The following is a 23,984-nucleotide window of genomic DNA, read 5'->3' as shown; positions in this document are numbered from 1 at the left end:
TAAAACGAAGATCACCATTTATGCCAGATGACAACAACATAGTCCTTCCGATCTGATTTTTAATAGCTCGTCGCTTATAAGACAATTACATCTCTCTTCCTGAGACACATTGGTGCCACTCACAAAAGCCGGCCGATGTGGCCGAGCGGTTCTAGGCGCGTCAGTCTGGAACTGCGCGACAGCTACGGTCGCAGGTTCGAATCCTGCTTCGGGCATGGATGTGTGTGATATCCTTAGGTTAGTTAGGTTTAAGTAGTTCTAAGTTCTAGGGGACTGATGACCTCAGATGTTAAGTCCCATAGTGCTCAGAGCCATTTCAACCATTTTGAACCACTCACAAAAAAGTCAAATGCGGTATGTGCATTTTCGCTCAGTATTGTTTGGTACCAACAACATTCAGTTATTGGCGAAGTATTGTATTTAGTAGTTGATGTATGATAGATTCGCTGTGATCAGCAGACTGATAAAGTATGTGTTGGGGCATAAAGTTAGTGTGGTCATTGTTCCAACACATGCAAAAAAAATGCATTTGTCCTGTTGCAAAGAAGGTATGGATTCGATGTGGAAAATGGTGATTTAAGCGTATCTATAGCCTTAAGGGAATGAAAGATTTTTTATGTGGAAAATTATGCCCAATCTTAAGAATGGTACAGATTTTGGTAGTTCCAGGGCCACAGTCATCAGGAGGGGTATTTTAATACTTTTTTTCATTGTCAAATATCACCAGATTGAGGCTCCAATCGTAATATTTAATTATAAATGTGGTGATAAATATGTTGCAGGTTTCCTAGGACGATTCTGGCTGACATGCATGATCATGTAGCCAAGGTAGACTGTTGCCAGAATGACTGACATTTCCAGCTTATGGCGGGAGCCACCTGAACTGGAGAGGCTGGGGATCAGGAATATACCTAACCTAACCATGTCGCCCTATTGGCGGCTGAACAGCGACCTAATACTCAGTATGTATTGGGCATCTTTCATGATCATGTGTGGTGTGAGTACTGTCTGTAGAAATTTGAGATGATTCAATATTGGAGTGTGTTTGAGCCGGACAATGATCACTCCAATGTAAATTGACCAGTTGACTGCTTGTGCTGCCATTCTACACATTTGCCATCTTTATTTGGCTGTGAGAACATTGGTTGTGATGTATGTTGCGTGCATGTAGATGATGGAAAACAGATGGAAGACACAGTTGCCATTTCTCTAAACATGAGAAATGCTTACAATTATAAGTATTAAAACCTTAATTGCCTTTGTAAAGTAAAAGGATCATTTGGAATCTGTTATATCATTGACATCGGTATTTGTTAAAAAAATACAGGTGGAACTACCATTTTCCTCTATTTTCGAATTCTCACATAAAGATCTTCGCAGACGAGATTAGTTTCTAGTTACTCAGTGGTCTGCAGTACATACCACCTCGCTGCATCTCGCTAATGTATGGAGTTCTAGAGCTATAATGTCCACTCTTTATCTTCAGAATTACACTATGCAAGTGTTCGGTAACATACTGCCATTTGCTTGATATTGAGAACCATTGCGTAAATGGTATGATATTCTGGCATATATGTTCTTGTAATCCCAGGGTGTGGAAATGATCAAAATTCGTTGCTGGAACTGTGGTAGCAAGCAGACTATATCGAAAACAGTGCCATCACTTGGCGCCTTTGTGCCAGGGGAATCAGTCCAGCCTTTGTACACCATTTATGACAGTGGCAGCAGTCTGTGGAGGGCGCTCTGATCGCGCATCAGGCCAGCGTGTGCAGTGGGCAGTTGACTCATGACCGTTGGCCATGGTGGATGACCGACCAACCCCACGGGAAATACCTAGTGCTGTGACTATATATGGTGCTTGTGCCTACCGTTTTTGGGCTCTGTCTGTCTTATAAACTTATAAATAAGAGTCATAAACTTCATAAAAAACAAAATATTGTGGATGAATCACTGTATGGATTTAGGGGAGGGAAGGCTGCAAAATCAGCTGTGGCAAGTTTCGTGACACATACTGTCAGAGCTTTGGAAGAGGAAAGGAAAGTTTGTAGCGTATTTCCTGATCTCTCAAAAGCCTTTGACTGTGTATGACATACTACTCTACTACATTATCTACATACATATGGCATCAGTGGGAATGCAGTCAGTCTAATAAAATCGTTTCTAGAAAGCAGAGAACAAAGTGTAGAATTAAGATCCAACGTCAACAATAAGATAGAAACTTTTTACTCTCACATTCAAGTGGCAAAGCATGGAGTAGCACAAGGCTCAATACTTGGTCCAATAATGTTTATATTGTATGTAAGAGACATTGTGGCATCTGTAAAAGAGAATGTAACCTTGTATTCAGCTGGCACAGATTATTTAGAAGCAAGAGCTATCATGGTCACAGAGAGGGAAAATGAATATTTAAGTGAAAAAAATCTATTTGTAAATGAAAAGAAAACAACTTACATAGAAATACTTGCAAAGAGAACAACACATGAAGACAAACTAAACATAAGACTTAGGGGCACATTGCTAACAGAAGTTGACAGTTGAGAGTTCCTGAGATTGACAATAGACACACTTATGACTTAGGAAATCATATAGAAAAGACAGCTTAAAAATAAGCAGCAATGTATTTTAATGAAGAAAATTTCCCACATAGTTCATGTAAAAGCACTGTTGACGATATAATGTGGACTAATTCATCCACATTTATCATACTGTATAATAATATAAGGAAGGGCAGCAATGTGCATATGAACAGATTGCTAAAAATGACAAAAAAATTGAAGCACTCCGATTTATTGGAAGACTATCACCAAGAGAATCCTGAAATATCAAATTCAAAGAATATAAAATTATGACTGTATCCTCTATGTATGTATTTGAATCTACACTGCTAGAAAAAATTTGTACACCCTCTCACAAGTTTCCAGTTCACTCAAGATTTATCGTTGGAACAGTGAATATGGAGTACACGAAATGATTAAATTTACGTATGAACAGCACAAGCGATTCTAAGGTGGTAGGTATCGACCTGTGCTACAACACCCATAGTAGTACATGGTGTAGCCTCCACAGGTGACAATGCAGTCTCTGCCCCTGGCATCCAGTCGATTGTACAGTGGCGACTAGTGTTCTAGTATGTGTATTGCGCGCCTGCTCGACCTGTTGACATAGTTCTGTAAGAGTTATTGGTTGACGAGTTGTATGAGTTACTTCCCTTCCTATCATATCCCACATGTGCTCGATTCGAGACAAGTCTGGAGATTTTGCTGGCCAGGAAAATTGATGCACACCATAGAGAGTGCATTGAGTTTCACCAGCAGTGTGTGGGTGAGTATTATCCTGTCGCAAGAATGGCAAAAGAATGGGTCTAACAGTATTGTGCACCTACTGTGTGCTGTTTAGCATCCCCTACAGAAACACCAAACGTGAACGAGAGTTGCAGCTCATCACACCACAGACCATAAGGTCTAGGGCAGCGTCAGTGCATCTTGGACGAATGCACTCTACGAGACAGCACTCATCAGGTCCTCATCGCACATGGAAACGATCATCACTTGCGTGCAGGCAGAATCTGCTTTCATCACTGAAGACCACAGCGTCCATTCCATCTTCCAAGTGATCCTCTGACGACACCAGTCGACTCGAGGACGTCGGTGATATGGCGTGAATGGAAGGCGGGCTAGAGATGTGTGTGCCCATAGTCCCACTGCTAATAACCGTTTTGCAACAGTTCGTGTGCACATCTGGGCTCTCAAGTCCTCTTATCTGTGCTTTATTAGCTGTATGATCTGTCACTGCTGCCCTTACAATATGATGATTCTGGTGAGCGTCTTTGCTGTGTGGACGTCCAGACCCTTGTCAACGTGTGTGGGAGTGTTCACGTGACCTTTGATACCAGCATTGTTGCACAACTGACACAGCATATCCAACTTGAATGGCAGCTCTCCTGAAGGATTATCCCGCCACTTCCAAGGCCACAATTTGACCCCTTTCAAACTCGTTCAGTTGGCTGCAGGAAGCACAAGTGCTCCTCTAGGGCACAGCTGCCTGTTTACATCACACGTTTGCACGACAATGAGCCTTCTGACAAGGAGCATTCGCTACTAAAGGGTAGATACAGATGACGCTCTGGTAGCTATGCCAATACACCATGTGTTGGTGGATGATGCTGAAACCTTGTCAGTAAATCTGCTACCACCTGGTTGGTATATGCCATCAATGGATCAAAATCGATGTCATCTTTACAGGTGTTCTAATTTTTCCCAGCGGTGTATCACATACCTCGAATTAAATTTTACACCAATGTTTAACAGAGAATTACACAATAACAGTAAAAGATCAAGAGATGACTAACACAGCAACAGTACCCAACTCAACTGGCCGATAAAGACCCTATTAAAGCAAGGTGCTTATTACACAAATATCACCTAGCAGCTTAAAAAATATAAAAGCGCTACCAAACAGAGAGAGTATTTAAAAACAGTGGTTTTGTGTAGTGTTAAGAAACATTTTGAGAGCAATCCAAAAGAAACAGAAAAAATTTGCTCCACAAAAGTAGTAGCTTGTAAAGTGTACTACACATCATTGTCAATGGAAAGTAACTTGAAAATTTTTCTAATTTCACAGCCATTGCAACATAAATTGAAATTGGTCATCTATGTATAGTAAATTAAATTAATACTGAAATTTTTGTTTTTCCTATTTTTAATAAATTATTTTCCTTATGTGTGTAAGTCTATTGTAAAATAATTATATTTGAGCTGAAATTGTGATTTAGGGTTTAACATCCCATCGAAATCGTGGTCAGATTGTAATCTGCCATGTAGATGTAAATGCAGATGGATGAGTTAATGAATAAACTTAATATGCACGAGTAACAAGGCTTATGTATTTGTGGTTTATATGTGAGAAATAGCCCACGAGTGTGATGTGGCAGCTGATAAATTAAAAATTAGTTATTCGAAATGTCTACCGCATCAAATACAATAAGAGTCTAAAATGTTGGTAGAGTGGAGTGTCTGCTGATGATATTTACATGCCAACTATTGTTTAGTTTGTCATAGCAGACGGCATTTTCATCTTCAAGGATTAATTCTTCTATAAAAATGTGTGTTGTGGCCATTGATTTGTCCCTGTGCCAAATCCCACATTTGGGAATCGTTGTAGGGATTGGAAAAACTGACTATCTTAAACCGATACTGGTATTTTAGTTCTGAATAATCAGTATTTTTCGTTATTTGTTTAGCTGTGGTTGTAACAGATGCTTTTATTTTTTACTAACAACTGGCTAAAAAATCTAAATACCAAATCTGCAGCAGCAGTGGTATAGATTTTAGATTTTAAACAAATCTTTTTAAAAAAAGGAATAATTTTTATTTGTATAATTTCCATTGTTTTGAAATATTGCGTTATTAAAGAAATTGGGAAAAGCGATCAGTGATGTTTTAAGAGAAATGCCGACAGAAACGAGCATCAAATACGTGGCATAAGAATTGGTAGAGCACTGCAGAGACAATACTGTACCTGTTACCAAGTGGTGTGGCCTATTGGATGATACACATGTACATGCAATAAGCGTGACTTGCCCATCTAGTCAATATGGAAGTTTCTCGCTGTTGTCGTCAAGCATTAGTTGTATTACATAATGGCACCATCCCAAATCTGGAAGTATTTTATGAAGTGCTGCATCACTGAAGTACAATGCCCCATCTGCTTTAAAACATCAACAATGGGAGGAGCCAACACAAACTTGCGATGTCATGCAAAGGAAAAACTTAAAAACACAACAGTTTATTCATAGATTACAACAAAAATAGAAAGTAGGTGATCAGTCGCCTGTGTAAGCCATTATCTGCTTGTAGCTTTTGAAACAGACAAATTAACGGGAAAAATAGTTCTTCAACGTCAGTTTTCACCTTTCAGTGCTGACCATTCCTAATGCTGAAATAGTGATATGAACCACGGTTACAACATGGTTTTTGGACAGAGTTTCAAAAAATTAGAATTACTAGGAGAATACTAGTGAGTTTTTGTAGCATTCAACCACTTAACACTTTTCGCAAAAACAGCAAAGAGTTGCCACCATATTGAATGCTGTGCAATTTCATGAAATTTGTGACATTCTATGTGGGCAGTAGCTCACAGTACCACCACAGTGTAATGAATACAGTCACAACACTGTCTGGTGCAAAACTTGTTACCGTTTGACATCTGGAGCGACACAAGCACCCCCAAGTGGTCAGCAAGCTGACAGTTTCATGTGTCTTAACGATCATGTTTGTTATTAATTACTTTCTACTTAATTAACGGAATAGTTGTAATGTTTTTGTTTTCCAAGGGTTAGTAAGTTACCAACAAACATGAATTATTGTGAAATATATGTAAAAACAACAGAATCACGATGATTCAATGACATAAGCTACAACTCATGCATGAAGCAACACTATCAAGTAAGTCTATATTAGCAATTTATTCCGCTGAAAGCATGAGAACATAAACACATTTCAAGCATGAGAAGCATATATTTCTGTGGTTACCTGTTATTGTTATCAAAGGCACTTCCCTTGACACTTAAAATTATTTTTATGGAATCCCTTTCTTATAATTCGCTTGATTCAACAGCAAACATGTTGAAGGTTCTTGCTGTTTGTGGCTCAGATTTAGCAACAATTGAGAAACTAGTTTTCCTGCATTGAGAACCATTTTATTACTTTTGTCGATTTATTATCACGTCTAAATGGTCTTCCCTTAAGCTACATTTGTGGTGGCTTATTTGACACTTTGTATAATATAGGTATTCCTTTCCATATAAGTTTCTTATGTTCTACATTCACTGATTTGGCTGAAAGTGCAGCAAAAACAAACTCAACTTTGCTGGATAGATACATGACATCTTTCTGTAAAAGGTCAGGTCTTCTGGTGTTTACTAGCAATTTTTTGGTACTTAAAGAAAGCGACAATATTTAGTAAACGTCTGTATATTACAAGAAAATCTTAAATAAACCCTCCTGTAATGCACTCGTTCGTATCTCCCAAGGTCCTTAGGATCTGATTTTTTATTTGTCCTGTTGATTGCATATTGTACAAAGGATAGACTAGTAATATTGGACAAGTGAAGTGAAATAATACAAAATTATGTAAGCATTTTATGTTATCATACACATTCTTATTTTTTTTATGAACAATTGATTATAGGCAATATTACAAGCTTAATTTTACTGGTATAAGTTCGAGTTAATACTTCAAATAGCAGAATTAATGGAAGTACACATTATCCCAGTGCCACAAATAAATAATGACATTTACATTTTGTTATTATGATTTAAATTAAAATACAAAACTTTTATCTTCATCACCTAAGTAAGTTCAACTGAATGCTTAATGGTGTATAATACATGGTAGTATAAATTTATATTCTATCACTATAATTTATGTTAGAAGTACATATTTTTGTCTTCATGTCATAAGTAAAGATTTTATTTCCTCTATTTTTACTCATAATGATGCCCTACTAATCTAGGAATTCATTCACTTCATAATAATTTTGTGCTCTGAGGATTGTTGAGTTGCAGAGCCTTGGTGAAAATTTTGCCCCTGTCTTGTGCTATGCTTGTAAATGTCACAGTTTTTCTGGAATAATTCCTTGTTCCTGGCTACAAATATCATCAGTGTTATATATATATATATATATATTGATTTGTAATAGTAAATATCCCGAGAGTCTTAAAGAGACCTCTGCATGATGGTCTGCTAGAGACCCCACATCTGATATCAAAATATCTTGTGCCAAAAAGAGAGACCTGTATATAGAACAAAGGGCTAGTAGAAACCTAGGAGCGAACCTACATTATAAAAAATACCGTAAAATTCTAATGTGTATAATCAGAAAGGCCAAACAAATGCATTATGCAGAAAAAATCAACAAGTCAACCTATAGAGTAAAAGCCATTTGGGACAGCATAAAAAGTGAGACAAATAGGAACAAGCAGCTGCTCCACAGTTCTCTGGTAGTGGTTCAGACAAGAATAATCAAGAAGTTATAGCCTCTGATTTTAATAATTTTTTTCTCACTGTAGCTGAAGTAACAGGGTACCATAGTAAACAGTCTCCTATAGCACCAATGCGCTAATAACTTGTGTGCCAATCATACCAAATACAGCACTTCATTTCAAAAGCACAACACCTAAGGAAATTAAAAAGAAAATAACATTTCTTAAAAGCTCTGGATCTTCTGGGTGTGATAGTATTTCACATAGGATTCTAAAATCATGTGCCGACATAATCACTCACATATTATGCTATTTATGTAACCAGTCAATGAAAACTGGGACATTTACAGACAGACTGAAACAGGGAATAGTGATGCTCATGCAAAAAAGTGGGGCAAGGAATGTACTATCCAATTATCGGCTCATTTCTTTGCTCCCAGTATTCTCAAAGGTGTTCAAGAGAGTAGTTTATGATAGGATTTATGACCATATGACACAAAATGGCTTATTGACATCTACACAGTTTGGGTTTCGTAAGGGATTCTCCACAGAGAGAGCTATATTTAGGCTAACAGATGAAACTCTAGATAAATTAAATCTCAGAAAGTATCCAATGGGGATCTTTTGTGACCTTGTTCAAGGTCTTGAATATGTAGATCATAATACATTGCTACAAAAGCTTCCACAATATGGTATCAAAGACAAGCATGTGATGTGGGTAGTATCTTGTCTATACAACAGGAAACAAAGAGTTATCTTAATGGAGGCAGGTGTACCAGTAAAATTAGTCTGGGGAAATGTAAAATACAGAGTCCCCCAGGGCTCGATATTTTGGCAATGACAGAGCAAAAATAGTCATGTTTGCAGATGATGCGAGTATTCTAAAGGAAACCAAATAATCTCAAATGGGGTGTAATTTTTAAATTATTGTCCTCAGAGGATGCCTTCCGCAGTCGAAGGCGAAACGTCAGGGGAGAGTTTTATTTATGGACTACAGCATCTCAGCCCGAAAGTGTTAAGTGATAACCGATGTTTGATTTTCTTTCTACAACAGTGTGTGTGAGTGAGTAGGTGTGTGTGTGTGTGTGTGTGTGTGTGTGTGTGTGTGTGTGTGTGTGTGTGTGTGTGTGTAAACCAATGACATATCCTACAAAGGAATGAATAAATAAACTTAATATATCTAACCAAAAAAGCAAGCTATATAAACTTCGCAATTTGTGAGACTAAGCATTGCATAAATTGTGGATTATATGCAGGAAATAGCGCCAGAGTATGATGTGGCAGCCGTTAAACTAAAAATTAGTTATTTGAAATGCCTATATCAATGAATAAAAGAAGATTCTAAAATCTTAGAAGAGTGCGTGTCTGCAGATGATATTTACATGCCAGTTGGTTAGTCTGTCATTGCAGACAGCATTTTCTTTTCTGAGTGTTACTTACTTTTATAAATGTGTTTGTTTCACTTGATTTTTCCCTTGTGAAATCTATTTTGGATCCATCACTTGGGTTTTGTCTTGCTTGTATTTAACTCTTGTCACAGCTCTAAGGCCATAACCTGCACTGCAACATTCATACTCACTCTATGATTTCAGTTGACACCATACTTTGCAACTATGTAGAATTTGTGGGGCCCTGTGTGAACGGTAGCTCACGATGCCATCTGTGGCGCCACATTAGATGTGTGGTGAACACATCTTTTTGTTAGATCAGGGCTTCACAACATACGTGCTCGCGGAGCAAGCTGTGAGCAGCAAGGCGCGAGCACGGAGCAGCGCGAGCACGCTACCCCCACTACCGGACCAGAGCGGAGAGTGGGGAGAGTCACGTGGGGCACACAACAGCTGCCGCCAGTCAATGTAAATCCGCGGCCACCTGCAGGGATATCACTCACGAATTATTACTGTGACAAATGAAACAAATGAAGGAGAATGTACACGTGCCACATAATTTTATTAGCTTAGTGTATGCCTCTACATTCGTATTAATTTGTGAACTGTTACACAATAAAAGGTGTCACTGAAGTGTGGGATTCTCTGTTATATTGTACTTTTTGCCCTTTACAATTTCGTCTATGTTCGGAGTAATTGTTCTTGTGCATCATAGGCGCAGTGTGCAGTTTAAATTTCGATCAGACAATGTGTTTCTCAGGCGCGTCTTGTTACATTTCATTGCAGAGAACAGTTATTCACAAACATACATTGGAACCGAACATTGATATTATTGTAGCCGCCAGTTTGTGCAAATGAGGAAATCTATCCTGAGGGAAGTGTCTGTAAAATTCCAAAATGTTTTTCTTGTTCTGAAATTTGTCTCTGTATTCTCTGTCACACTGCAGGTCAATAATTTCTAGTTGCAGCTCAGGACGAATCTCTTCAATATTCGCTGAATATAGAGAGGAGAACAGATGAGAATCACTGTCTAGTGCTGTCAGATCTTGAAAGCGTTGATCAAATTCTTCCTTAAGGGCAACTAAACTATGTGAATAACGTTCACAGTCTTTGTGAACATCTTGCATGGATGATAATTTAGGAAAATGAGCTATATTTCCTATTTCCAGCTGACTCACCCAAAGTGTTAATTTCATTTTAAAAGCTCGTATTCGATCTATGAAATGAGTAATTAGCAGATCTTTACCTTGTAGTGAAATGTTCAAAGCATTCAGATGGCTAGTTAAATCTGCTAAGAACGCGAGATCACATTTCCATGAAGGCTCTTTCAATTCAGGAACACACATATTATTTATTTCCATGAACATATTTATCTCATCTAATAGGCAAAAATTCGATTTAATAATTCGCCACGACTAAGCCAGCGGACCTCGCTGTAATAAGGCAGGCTACCATACTGGCTTTCTTCATCCTCAAGAAAGCTTTTAAATTGCCTGTGTTGTAGCCCATGCTTCATTATATAATTGGTTGTACGAACAACAACACTCATCACATTTTTTAGAGTGATACTCTTTGCACATAAGTTTTCCTGGTGGATCACACAGTGAACGCCCCTTATTTCATTCGGCACGGTCAGTTTTTGTATTTTCTCCTTCAACAGCGCAACGAAACCTGATTTTTTCCCTGTCATCGCTGGTGCACCGTCTGTAGACACTGAAACTAAAGAATTCCACGACAATCCTATATTTTCAACACTTACTTCAAAATGGCTCTGAGCACTATGGGACTCAACTTCTGAGGTCATTAGTCCCCTAGAACTTAGAACTACTTGAACCTAACTAACCTAAGGACATCACACACATCCATGCCCGAGGCAGGTTTCGAACCTGCGACCATAGCGGCCTCGCGGTTCTAGACTGCAGCGCCCAGAACCGCACGGCCACTTCGGCCGGCAACAATACTTTCTTCAACACTACTTAAAATATCACCTCCGGTTGTAGTGTTCTTCATGGCTACTACATCGAGGAGCTCCTTCCTCACCTGAAGATCTCTATTAACACCTCTAATAAATATGGAAAGCTGCGCTGTTCCAGTGATATCAACACTTTCGTCCAGAGCTAGAGAATACGCCATAAAATCTTTATAGATATTTGCAAGCTGGCTCTGGACGTCGTCTGCCATGTCCTGTATGCAACGCATAATGGTCATGTCAGATAATGGCACAATCCGAAACTGTTCAACTTGAGATGGACACAAATGTTCCGCTGCAACTACCAAACATCTTTTATTAAATCGCCATCAGTGTAGGGGCGCAGGGATTTTGCTAAAAACAAATCAATTTTGTAGCTCACTCTGAGAGCTGCCTCAGTTGATTTTTCTTCGTCATCCAGATCTTCTTCGGATAGCTTCCTTTTAAGTTTAATAACTTCCTGTGCACGATCTGGTCCATCACATTTTCCACTTCCGTAGTCTTTCGCGTGGTACGACATACAATGTCGCTGCAAATTAAATTTCCTAAAAGAATTCAGCGCTTTGTGACATACTAAACATTTTGCAACACCATCTTTCACTATAAACAGATACAATTACTCCCAATGGGGGTTGAACTGCGAAAGCATGGTTGGGGTTACACAACGGCGACTTGACATGATTCTTAACCTGCGAAGTGACTGTTAGAGCAGATCGCAGTACTTTTAACGTTACACAGTCGACGTGAATTCAATAGGCACGCTGCGGTCCTATTCATACCTGCGCGCGCATTTCCCCTCTCTCCCCACCCTCCCTACTCAGCGACCTTGCACCTGCTCGCGAGCACGTGCCTGAGCAGACGCGAGTACTCGCGCTCAAAACCGGCCAGTTGTTAAGCCCTGTGTTAGACTGTAGTGCTGCTGTAGAAAACCACAAGCTGTGACGTCACATAAGTTACGTGTGTGACTCTGGCTTTAAACTGCAAAACACTAGAGGTGGCTGTCAAAATAAAGAAATAAAAAAGTAGCTTTGTTTAGCACATAAACAGCCGTGTTTACAGCTTCTTCCCATGAAAGCTTAAGTAAACCCTAAGCAAGGTTTGAGCTAGTTCCCATTCTGCTGGTACGCTCAGCACATGCGTTCTGCTCTGGAATGCAGCAATTTGGGCAGGTGAAATGTATGCCATTTTATTTCATTAATTTTTTCAATTTCAGTCCGACATCACACTGAAATGCGTTTTCTGGTCGTGCACAAAAAGTTTTCACAGTGTTCAGCATTTCCTCTAACGTTCAGATGCCAAATCAGCAGAGATTCCTTAGGTACAAGAATTAAGTCAGGATTCGAGAATGGATTGGTCTTGTTACTGGAATCAATACCTTCAAAAAATTGCCAGTACACATGCCATACGCTTTTACGACGCTGTTGTTTCGTAGTTCCCACTTGTCAAATGGTTCAAATGGCTCTGCGCACTGTGGGACTTAACTTCTGAAGTCATCAGTCCCTAGAACTTAGAACCGCTTAAACCTAACTAACCTAAGGACATCACACACACCCATGCCCGAGGCAGGATTCGAACCTGCGACCATAGCCGTCGCGCGGTTCCAGACTGTAGCGCCTAGAACAGTTCGGCCACCCCTGCCGGATCCCACTTATCTTTCGAAGCATAAGAATCTAATCCCTTGTCCATAGCTGATTATACAAAAAAGAGATCTCTTTACTCTTCTGGAGTATACATAATATTGCCCATATTGCATAATTTCCACTTTTCATCGACAAAAACTTCAAAACAAATAGTCCATTTTTTTAGTGCATTCATAGTCGATTTGTTAGCATACATACTTGCAATGGTTTGCAAACTTGGTAAACGATGTGTGCCACTCAGTCCTCTTAGCCAAGTGATTCGTCATTCCACAATCAGTGATCTGTGAGTTCTCGTCCAATTCTGCACTCATTACTTCACTAATGAAAGTCTGAATAGCTAACTCACTTTGATTTTGTTTATGAACACTTTATTGTTTTTGTTTACAGTTGGACACATTTTCCATAATACGCCAAATCCACCGGAACTGTCCGCCACAACACTGGAGGTGCCTTTTGTTTGTCTCCTTTTCATATTTAATTGATGAAAATACATTACCTCTAGTGCCTCGGTTTGCTTTTTTCATTTCTTTAATACTTACTTTGGTAGCAAACGGTGCTACTAACTCGTCTCTTTTCTTGCTCCAGTAAACACTACAACTCTCATCAGATGCTAAATGTCTACTAAATTTTGTTATGTCTATTAATAACGAGATCTTGACCACTATGAATGTTACAGACTTTCAAAACAGTCAGGCAGTGTGTCAATTAGCTACACTACCAATGATGTTTCATTCTCTTTCACGCTGAGTTGCTGCATTCAAAGAACTGAGTTTTATGAGCGAGCGAGATGTACCATCTACATCTATACTCTGCAAATAATCGTATGGAGGATGGCAGGGGGTATTTCTCATTGTACCAGTTATTAGGGTTTCTTTCTGTTGCATTCACGTATGGAGCATGGGAAGAATGATTGTTTGAACATTTCTGTTCACACAGTAATTATTCTACTCTTATCCCCACAATCCCTATGTGAGTGATACATAGGAATCCCACAGTCATCAATTAAAGCTGATACTTGGAACTTTGTAATTAAGTGTTCTTAGGGTAGTTTACATCTATCTCCTGCCAGTTACGTTTTTCCAGTATCTCTCTCCCAAAGATCAAACAAACCTGTGACCTTCCACATTGCACTTCTCTGTATATGTTCAATACCCCGTGTTAGTCCTATTTAGTATGGGTCCCACACACTTGAGCAATATTCTAGAACTGGTTGAATGAGTGATTTATAAGCAATCTCCTTTGTAGACCATATGCACTTCTCCAGTCTTCTACCAATAAACCAATGTCTGCTTCCTATGTTGTACAGCTATTTGTCCATATAGCTACAAAGTGTTAAACCCAGGTATTTGTATCAGATCTTGATATTACAGTCATAGGATACTACATTTTTTCGTTCTATGGAGTGCCCAGTTTTACATTTCTGAACATTTAAAGCAAGTTGCCAATCCTTGCACCACAATGAAATCTTATCAAGATCTGACTGAATATTTGCGCAGTTACTTTCAGACAGTATGTCATCACAGATAACTGCATCCTCTGCAAAACGTCTGAGGTTACTGTTAGTATTGTCTTCAATGTCATTAATATACCAAATGAACAGCAAGTATCCCAACACACTTCCCTGGGGCAGATGTTAAGTTACTTCTATATCTGACAATGACCCTCCATCCAAGATTACATGCCGCATCCTCCCTACCAAGAAGTCCTTAATCCAGTCACAAATTTCACTCGATACCTCATTTGACAATACTTTTGACGATAAGTGTAACTGTGATACTGAGTCAAATTCTTTTTGAAAATCAAGAAATACTGCATCTACCTGATTGCCTTGATCCAAAGCTTTCAACATGTCATGAGAAAAGGTGCGAGATGGATTTCACATGATCGATGTTTTCGATATCCATCCTGGTCGGAACTGAGGAGATCATTCTGTTAGAAATACCTCATTATGTTTGGGCTCAGAATATGTTCAAAGACAGTACAACAAATCGATGTCAAATGTATTGGATGGTAGTTCTGTGGGTCAGTTCTACGACCTATCTTGTAGGCAGGTGTGACCTGTGGTTTTTTCCAAGAACTAGGCACGGTTTTTTGTTTGAGCGATCTATGGTAGATTATTGTTAGAAGAGGAGCTAACTCAGCTGCAAATTCTGTATAGCATCTGACAGGAATTCCGTCAGGGCCTGGAGCACTGTTCGATTTTAACGGTTTTAGCTGTTTCTCATGCCACTGACATTAATACATATTTCATTCATTTTTTCAGTGGTATGGAGATTAAATTAGTGTAGTTCTCTTTGGTTTTCCTTTGTAAAGAGACATTTGAAAACGAAGTTAAACATTTTAGCTCTTGCTTTGCTGCCCTCAATTTCAGTTCCTGTCTCATTCACTAGGGACTGGACACTAACTTTGATGCCACTAACAGCCTTTCATATGAGCAGAATTTCTTTGGGTTTTGTGAAATATCATTTGACATTATGCTGCTGTGGTAGCCATTGAAGACATCACACATTGCCCTCTTGATAGTGGAACATGTTTCATTCAGCATGTCTCTATCTATAGCTCTATGTATTATTTTACACGTGTTATTCAGTACTCTCTGTTTCTTTGTAAGTTTCTTTACACTGACTGTATACTGTGGAGGTTGCCTCCCAATACGAACTGTTCTACTGGGTACATATCTACCCAGTGCATGGTCAACTATTCTTCTAAACTTGAGGCACAGTTCCTCTGCATGCTTCTGCCCTGTGCTGGAAGTTCATCATTGAGATAAGGCAGTGTTGATTTTTTATCTATTTTTCTGAACATATGTACCTTTATGCTTGTTTTAGTTGTCCTTTTTACTTTGGTAATCATTGTTGCCACAACTACATCAAGGTCACTGATACACTGATGTGTTGCCAGATCCAATATACTTACATCATGGATGGGGTTTCTAACTAGTTTTCAGAGAAGGAATTTAGTAACATTTCAGAGGATGTCTTATCAAACTCAGCATAACAAAACTGTAATTTTCTCAATTAATTGTTGGATGACTGAAGTCTCCATCAATGAATACAGTATGATTGAGGAACTTATGCACAAGTGAATTGAGGTTTTCTCTAAAGTTTTCGGTTACATCAGAAGATGAGCCTGGTTTGTGGTAGAAGAATCCAGTTATCATTTTGTGCCCACCCCTGTACCAAGTCTTGCCTAAACAATCTCACAAGTAGCTTCACTTTCTATGAGCGCTTCAGACTCTTTCACTTTGTTGCGAAAGCTTCGGTAGATAACCAGTAGGATTTTAATACTCTCAACTGTGGGAAGCATTTCTTTCAATATTACACTGATACATCTGGTTTTCCTGCAACTATCGTTATCTGGATTGGATGGAGAGCCACCTTATTTAAAAAATCCTTGTGAGCATCCCAAAAAAAAATGTTGAAATGGGACTTAACTGCTATTGTCACCAGTCCCTAAGCTTACACACTACTTAACCTAAATTATCCTAAGGACAAACACACACACCCATGCCCGAGGGAGGATTCGAACCTCCACCGGGACCAGCAGCACAGTCCACGACTGCAGCACCTAGACCACTTGGCTAATCCCGCGTAGCATGAGCATCCCACACACAGTCAACTACATTAGTATAGCATCTGAAGAGTAGTCCACTCCGGACCCATTTAAGGGAACCCTACAGTTCTCAACACAATGGCGCAAGTCCACAACTTTGCAACCTAGCTTGTCACAGAATCTTTGAACTCTATGGTCCAGGTTTCCCACTTGACTCAGAACCTGGGGAAAATTCTGCAAATTGTGAGCTTCGTCGAAACTCCATGCACAAGGCAGGTCTTCTGAACCTTCTCTGCCAGTCGCTGGAATGACCAAAGTATGACCTCAAAGCCCAGACGACAGGTATAATTTTTTCCCATGTGCACCACAATCTGCAGCTGATTGCACTCTCTTCCCCCAGAGGCTGCTGAAATAGCCCCTTCAATATGTTGAATGAGACTCCAGGTATACATGCTGAGTATACCTGGTGTCCTTTCCTGTCTCTTACTGCCATTTGCCTAAGGGGTACCATCATTCACCATACATTCGAAATACCAATGGTCAACATACCCCTACCCTTTTGCATTTGCCTCCTCTTGACATCGGACAAAACAAGTTTCTCCAAAACAGGTGAGGTGAATCCAAGTGGCTCAATTTCAGTTTCGGTGAAAGATAGCAACTCTAACTTGTTGGTTAGGGGGATCAGTTCAACACCCTGAATCCTCCCTGGCCCCCATCCGCCCTGTACAGGACGCCTAGATCAACCACTGACACGCCACTTGCAGGTGGACGCCTAATGACAGATCTCGTATCTTCTGCAGAGGAAGCAAGATCCACTGGTGAGGACAGTACTTGAGGTACCTCTGGTACTCGTATCAATTGTACACGACTCTCAGGAGATCTTCCAACACAACGATTTGCAACAGTTGCCGATCGTTTGACAGTAGTCAGGACGATTTACAGCTGCTTACGAAGTCAGTCAACTCATCCCGTGTTTGAGAACAGCACTCACAGTAGGACTGCCTTTTGGCTGGTGCAATGCATTATAAGGCTTTAAACAAATAACTTTAAATTAAGCCCAGTGATAATCTTTTAATCTCTTGAGCTAAAAAGTTGCTAATTCCTTATAAGAATTGAAACAAATGGACAAAACGAGATTTATATTAAGACAACACAAAAACCGGTGGTAAAAATTACTAGTTTCCTAAAATGTTTTGAAGTTAATTATAATTGTTATAGCAAACTAGGAAACAGAGTTAATTTACCAGAAGTGCATATTCATATAGGGCCACTCCTCTTTTAGGCCATCACCTGAAATCATATGAGAAGTGAGAAATTATAACTGAACAGAACACGTACATTGTTTTGTCTTTTATTCAAACACTGCTTACAGGTTGTCCCAGATATCTCTCGCCGTCTCACATGCAACCAACATCTACATGATTTTTGCTTCAACAGCTCTGACTCGCCGGACGATCTGCTTTGTCCAGTGTATTTAATGCTGCTTTAAATGCATCTGTTTGTGCTGTTGTATCATTCGTTGACAAAACTACGGGTCTCTGCACTTCGCGATGACACACCTCGTAACGCATTCTAATACACGTTATGAGTTTCTTACTGCAAACTTCCATATGGTACACTTTTTATAATTTCTTAATACTATAGAAATCCATTTTGGTCACGTAAAACGTTTCAGGTTTACAACTGCAAAAATTACATACTAGAACGTGCTGGATAATTTTTAGCATGAACCGTACGAATCAAACAGAACAGGCAAACTTGTTTCTGGAGTCACTAGTTGCAAAACTATTGAAGCCAATTTCTTTCCTTGAAAGAACCACAGATTGGGCCCATAACCCATTGCAGAAATTTAAGGAAAAGAGCACAATATACCTTAATGGATTTAATAAAGCAAATGCGCGGCGTAGTTCTTAGAATATGTATTCGGTACAACAACAGACATTTCATGAATTTCACATGCAACTACTTAGCAGAGAGGTTTCACCTAAATGTCAACATGAACATTTCACTTCAACAGGATTATCCGCGTTTTGCCTTTATCAGTGCACTGTTCGCATTATCGGGACGATGCTGTAGTAACCTCTGTGTGTGTTTTTCCCATAGATCCCTGTTATTCCTCGTAATCACCCTTGTCGATTCATACTCGCAGTGGTGCCACGCTATTTATGTGTGTGGTCAATGGTGTTACTGTTTAGTGTTTACATTGACGATGCAAGTGGGGGCAAGTACATGCCGGCTGTCATACGAAGTTCTGTGTTTGATAACATGTGTGTGATTACATTATGATATTTTTTCGTATCGTAGTAAATAATATTGAAGGCGTAGAACGAAAAATTGGTGAAAATGTCACTTATAGTAGCATGGCTAGTAACGACAGGATTGTTTAATATTGTTGCGGCGTCTGTTGGCGATAGAACCCTGTTCTATAAAAACTGTGTTGACAGATGTGTCGGACAAAACTGCACGAAAGGTACCAATGTAAAATAATTATTTCTACAGGGAAGTGAAATACTAAAAGATTTTTACGCACATCACCTTCTTTCATTTATAGATGGCCTGGACTTCTCCACGTCAGTTCAGCCGTTCTACCAAAGAGCGCTAAAATGGACTTGTAGGGAAGAGTGCCAATATAGCTGTATGTGGCATACAGTTGAAAACTTCTTAAGACGTAATTGGGATGTTCCACAGTTTCATGGAAAAGTGAGGCAGTTCGGATTGTGGAGTAAAAACAGATTTCATTGAATGGTTATCGTGAGCACTAATATTGGCTTCTGTTTCAGTGGCCCTTTATACGTTTTCTTGGTGTGCAAGAACCAGCCTCCTTCATTTTTTCTGTGATGAATTTTGTCTCTCATCTTTTGATGCTGAGGAGGTTTCACAAGGAAGTAAGGAGAGATAGCCCAATGTATTGGTTCTGGCATGTGTATGGGGCGGTATGCTAAATTTCATTTCATCTTTGAGTATGAATGTCTGAAATTCTTCCCCAGTGTTAATGGAGAATTACTTGCAGGTCTGCTTGAATGCATGGTTGTGGTCAGCAGTGTTTCATGCAAGAGATACAGTGCTTACTGAACAAATGGATTACTTTTGCGCATTTTCAATGGTGCTGTTTTCCTGCTATGGTATGCTTGTGAGGTAATTTAAGTGAAAAAAAAACAACGGATGACACTAATTGCTATGTTGTAACTATTAATTTGTGTAATTGGGTTTTGAATTATGCAGTCTCACTGCCTATAGCTGCCGTGACTTTCCATCCCTTTCTGCTTCTCAGAAAACTGTTGGTATAGCAAGATTTTCTTAGTATTAGTACCTTCTCATAAACACCATCCTCTCAAAGACACAGAAAAATTGAAACACCAAAAAGGACTGATGTAATGAGATGAATGTTAGATACATTCTTTATTCATTCCAACTACTTCCATAATATCTTGGATAGAGGTATGGGCATTGATAATTTTTTTGATTAATCAATAGATGGGATTATAGATGCTATTTTAGGGTTTAGTGTGCACCTTGATAATTTTAATTAGCCTAGATATAGTATGGCAATTTTAGTAACCAACACAATCAGAAAATTGACATCCTCATCCATGTTGCTCAGTGCTACAAGCACTTTGACTTTGAAGGGGTCACATTGTTTTCCTTTCATTAAAGAAATGATATTCTGAAGTGTTCATTTTGAGTACGACAGATGTGCGATAGAGTTCACACACATGTGAATGTTTTGAGTGATTGTGCTGGACTATGTAAAGTAAGCCTCACAGCACTGTGTGCCATGTGTACTATAGTATTTCCATGACTGTAATTCAGCTTTTGAGCTTTTTACCTTGCCGAACACTATGCCACTGAGTGGCATACTAAAAATTTGCTAGATCTCCAAAACAAATGTAATTTTGTGGCATAAGGCATATGAAAATGAAATAATTGTATGGCATTATTGACTGGGAGAACCCATCTGGGTTTGCTCGGCCACCCAGTGCAAGTCTTTTTATTCAGCATCACTATAGTGATTTGTGCGTTGGTGGTGGTGATCATTATGGTGATGATGACACAACAACACCCAGTCCCTGTGAAGAGAGAATTTCCGACCCAGCCTGGAATCGAATCCAGGACCCCAAAGGACTAGGGTGAGGGCTAGTGCTGCATAGGTGGGTAGAGGAAGGAGGAGGTGGAGGTGGGAAGCAGAATGAGAGGTTAGGTGTGGGTAGATAATGGTTTACAGGGAGCAGCTGGTTGGCTGGATAGAAATGTGGGAATGAGAGGTGGTAGGTGCATGGGCTATTCATGCAGTGTATGGACACCGGAGCAGGTGAGTTCGTGTGGCGCAAAATGAAGATGATGTGGAGGTATGAATTGGGTGGAGGTAACAGAACAGAGGAAGGGGAAACTGTTGGGTAGCAGTAGTAGGAACAGTGGGTTAGTGGAGACTGAGGCCAGGAGTATGTGTTATCCTCTCATCTGCATAATTCAGTAAAGGTGGTGCTGGAGGGGAGGATCCAAATGACAAGGGTTGTGAAACAGCCATTGAACTTAAGCATGTTGTGCTCAGCAGTGTATTGACCATTGGGTGGTTAACTCCATTCTTGGCCACAGTTTGGTAGAGGCCATTCATTCTGAGGGACAGCTGGTTGGTGGTTATGCTCAGTTATTTGTGAGTACATTCTCTCAAAAACTTTTGAAAAGATGAAGTAGTGATATAGTAATCAATCAGAGGTAGTTTGACTATCTCCAGCATTGTCGATGGCTGTCACTACAGCATATTTGTCTTTCAGGAAATATGCCCAGAGTCATCAATTGATTACAAACAGCTTAAAGGTGTCAGTTTAGTGCCCTGCACTTAACTTGACACCGCTATAGACCAGTTGTGAGAGAAGAAAGGAAGAATCATAGGTATATATGTATGTGGGAAGAGCTAAGTATCCACATTAACGTAGGCCCACCAGTTTACCTGTTATACCAATGTCTGTCTCTCTGTGATGTGCTTTTGTGATTACTGTAATATGCTCAAACACATGCGCCTATGTTTCATTTCTTACTGACTCCTCATGATTAATATTTACTGTCAGTGAGAATCTGGTTTTATATTTCAGAAAACATAGAAATTGACTTGAAACTTGTGCACATAGTCTGCTAGGATAACTGGCACTGAGGACAAATTTAGATTCTTCTTCTCCTCTTTGCTCAGCACTCTCGAGATTTTGGTGTCAGCATCATAAGTACCCTGCCTGTTAATCATTTATTGAGATCAGTATTAGTTTACAGCAATAATTGTTGGGTCATCTGCAAATTAAGGAACATGTTGTGACGAGTCATTGATAGCAATTATGAAAAAGAATGGTCCAAGCACTGATCTCAGTGGTAACCTTGTCTCTACCATTTTCATTAAAGAATGCCTGTTTCTCACTGAAACATATTGTTTTTTGTGTCTTAAGTATGAAGCAAGTATTTTTATTGCTGTTGTTTGTACTTCATATAATTCAAGTTTCTTAATATTTCATAAGGGATACAATCAAAGGCTGTACTTAGGTCACATAAAACCCTATTTTCAAAAGCAGTGATTTATCTGGTTTATAATGTCAAGAACCACTGAGGTGGTATTTTTCCCTTGTCTGTAACCAAACTGTTTGTTCGAAAGGAGATTGTATTCTTCAGAATTATCACTTAATTGATTATGTATAAGAGTTTCAAAAATTTTAGAAGTTACAGGAACTATTGAGACTAGGAAATAATTTTGGGGGAGATTTGTCTCCTTTTTAAAAATTGGTATATCTTTAGAAATTTTTAATGATGCGGGGAAAATTCTGAGCTGAACACATTTGTTAAAATTGAAGGCTAAAGGTTCACGGATAAAATGAATAGTTTTCTTGATAATGTAGTTGGATAGTCAGTAATTATCCATAGTTTCAGAGTTGGAGGTTTTTTTTAACTGCTTTTATTACATCTGTGGATGTGATAATTTTCCACTGAAAAAACTGTTTCACTGACAGCCGCTTACCAAGTTGTTCGCTTGCAGATGTGTTGGCCAAGTTTATTCTGTTTGCAGTTTCTTTCACTGAAGTCACAAAGAACTCATTCAGTTGGTCTCATTCAAGTGATACTTCATGTGTTTGGTTGGGGGAGTGTTCTTGTGTGATAATCTGCCATGCTGCTTTGCACTTGTTTGGTGGAGTTTCTATAAAGCTTTCATACAATAATATTTTATAATTAAGCAACTTAGTTTTAGAACATTTTTTATACTTCTGATACGTATTATAATCTGTATCAGCTTCTTTGGTGTCCTTCCCACAGTTGTTTTTATATGCATTTTGCAATAAGATTTGTTTCCTAATGTTTTCAGTTCTTTAGTATACCAATTTGCTACTTTGTTTTGGGCTTACATTTATACTTAGTTTTTCTTAGGGGTGATTAAGTGTACCACACTTCAATATATTTGCTAAAGAATCTGTCAAGCACAATTTCAACATTATTTTGTTAAATCTGTGTTTCATACAAAAAGTCCCATTTTATATAACTTAGCCTATCAGCAAACAGTTCACAAATTCGTCTATCTGACTTCTCACCCAAGCCACCTCAATTTCATCGTGGGTTATATTACTGATGTGACCTAACAGTTTGCTGTAGAGTCTGAGGAATAATGGTCCAGGGTCAGAGAAACATCCATTTGCATGACCAGCAGTAAAAATCTCACTAGGGAAGTTAACAGTAATATTATCTGAGCAGGCTTCTTGGCGAGTAGTATTTTTATTTGTACAGAATAAATTTAATTACCTTACGATATTGAAAAAAGTTCTTGACACTTACTTGCCACAGTTTGACATTTCTATATTGAAGTCACTGCAGACAGTGATATTTTCTTTTTTCCTTGCTATTTTTTAAATGAATACTTCTACCTCTCCATTTAGAGATCTGTCTATCGCAGTCTCATCTGTCAGCTTTATGCAGCTTAACTCACAAGCTACTTCAGAACAAAACTGGCTTGCATCAACTTTTGTGAATTTCAGACTGTCTTTGAGAAAAATTACAACTCCACCAATTTTTTTTTTCTTTTCTGCACATAATATTGGCCACAACACATCCTTGAGGAACCAAAAATATCTATTTCAGATTCAGTTAACCAGTGCTCCAAAACACAAGCTGCATCTACTTTCTTACTTCTTCACTAATGTTCTAATTCTAATATTTTATTCCTAATGCTGCGCATATTGATTTGTTATACTTTTGTCTGTCAATACTTGGACCTATTGAGCCTAACAGTGTTATTTCTTTCTTTGCAGAGAAGAGGGATTCCTTATAAAGATAATGACACTGATCATTTTTAGGCTGAGCCATGTAACTTACATGTGGGAGAGATTCCTCCTTGTTCCTCCCTGATATCATAAAAATTTCTCATCCTGTATTGTGGCTCTTCTTGGTCTCAGTTGCATTCTCTGGCTGCCTGTTGCTTTTGTTCCAG

The 23,984-nt window shown here is 39.0% G+C and overlaps 1 protein-coding gene across 1 annotated transcript in view; it reads left to right on the top strand.

Moving 5' to 3' along the window:
• Window positions 1-18,682: 18,682 nt before the first annotated feature.
• Window positions 18,683-23,984, top strand: part of LOC124605635 (post-GPI attachment to proteins factor 3) — a 112,382-nt gene continuing 107,080 nt past the window's right edge. Inside the window, exons 1-4 of the mRNA XM_047137453.1 lie at window positions 18,683-19,001; window positions 19,083-19,231; window positions 19,312-19,464; window positions 19,542-19,666. Of these exons, the coding sequence (XP_046993409.1) occupies window positions 18,875-19,001; window positions 19,083-19,231; window positions 19,312-19,464; window positions 19,542-19,666 (554 nt within the window). The 5' untranslated portion in view covers window positions 18,683-18,874. The remainder of the gene's footprint in view (window positions 19,002-19,082; window positions 19,232-19,311; window positions 19,465-19,541; window positions 19,667-23,984) is intronic.

This window comes from Schistocerca americana, chromosome 3, assembly GCF_021461395.2.
Source record: "Schistocerca americana isolate TAMUIC-IGC-003095 chromosome 3, iqSchAmer2.1, whole genome shotgun sequence".
NCBI classification, from domain to species: domain Eukaryota; kingdom Metazoa; phylum Arthropoda; class Insecta; order Orthoptera; family Acrididae; genus Schistocerca; species Schistocerca americana.
The sequence above is the reverse complement of the archived record's forward strand: the minus strand, read 5'-3'. Positions and strand labels throughout refer to the sequence as shown.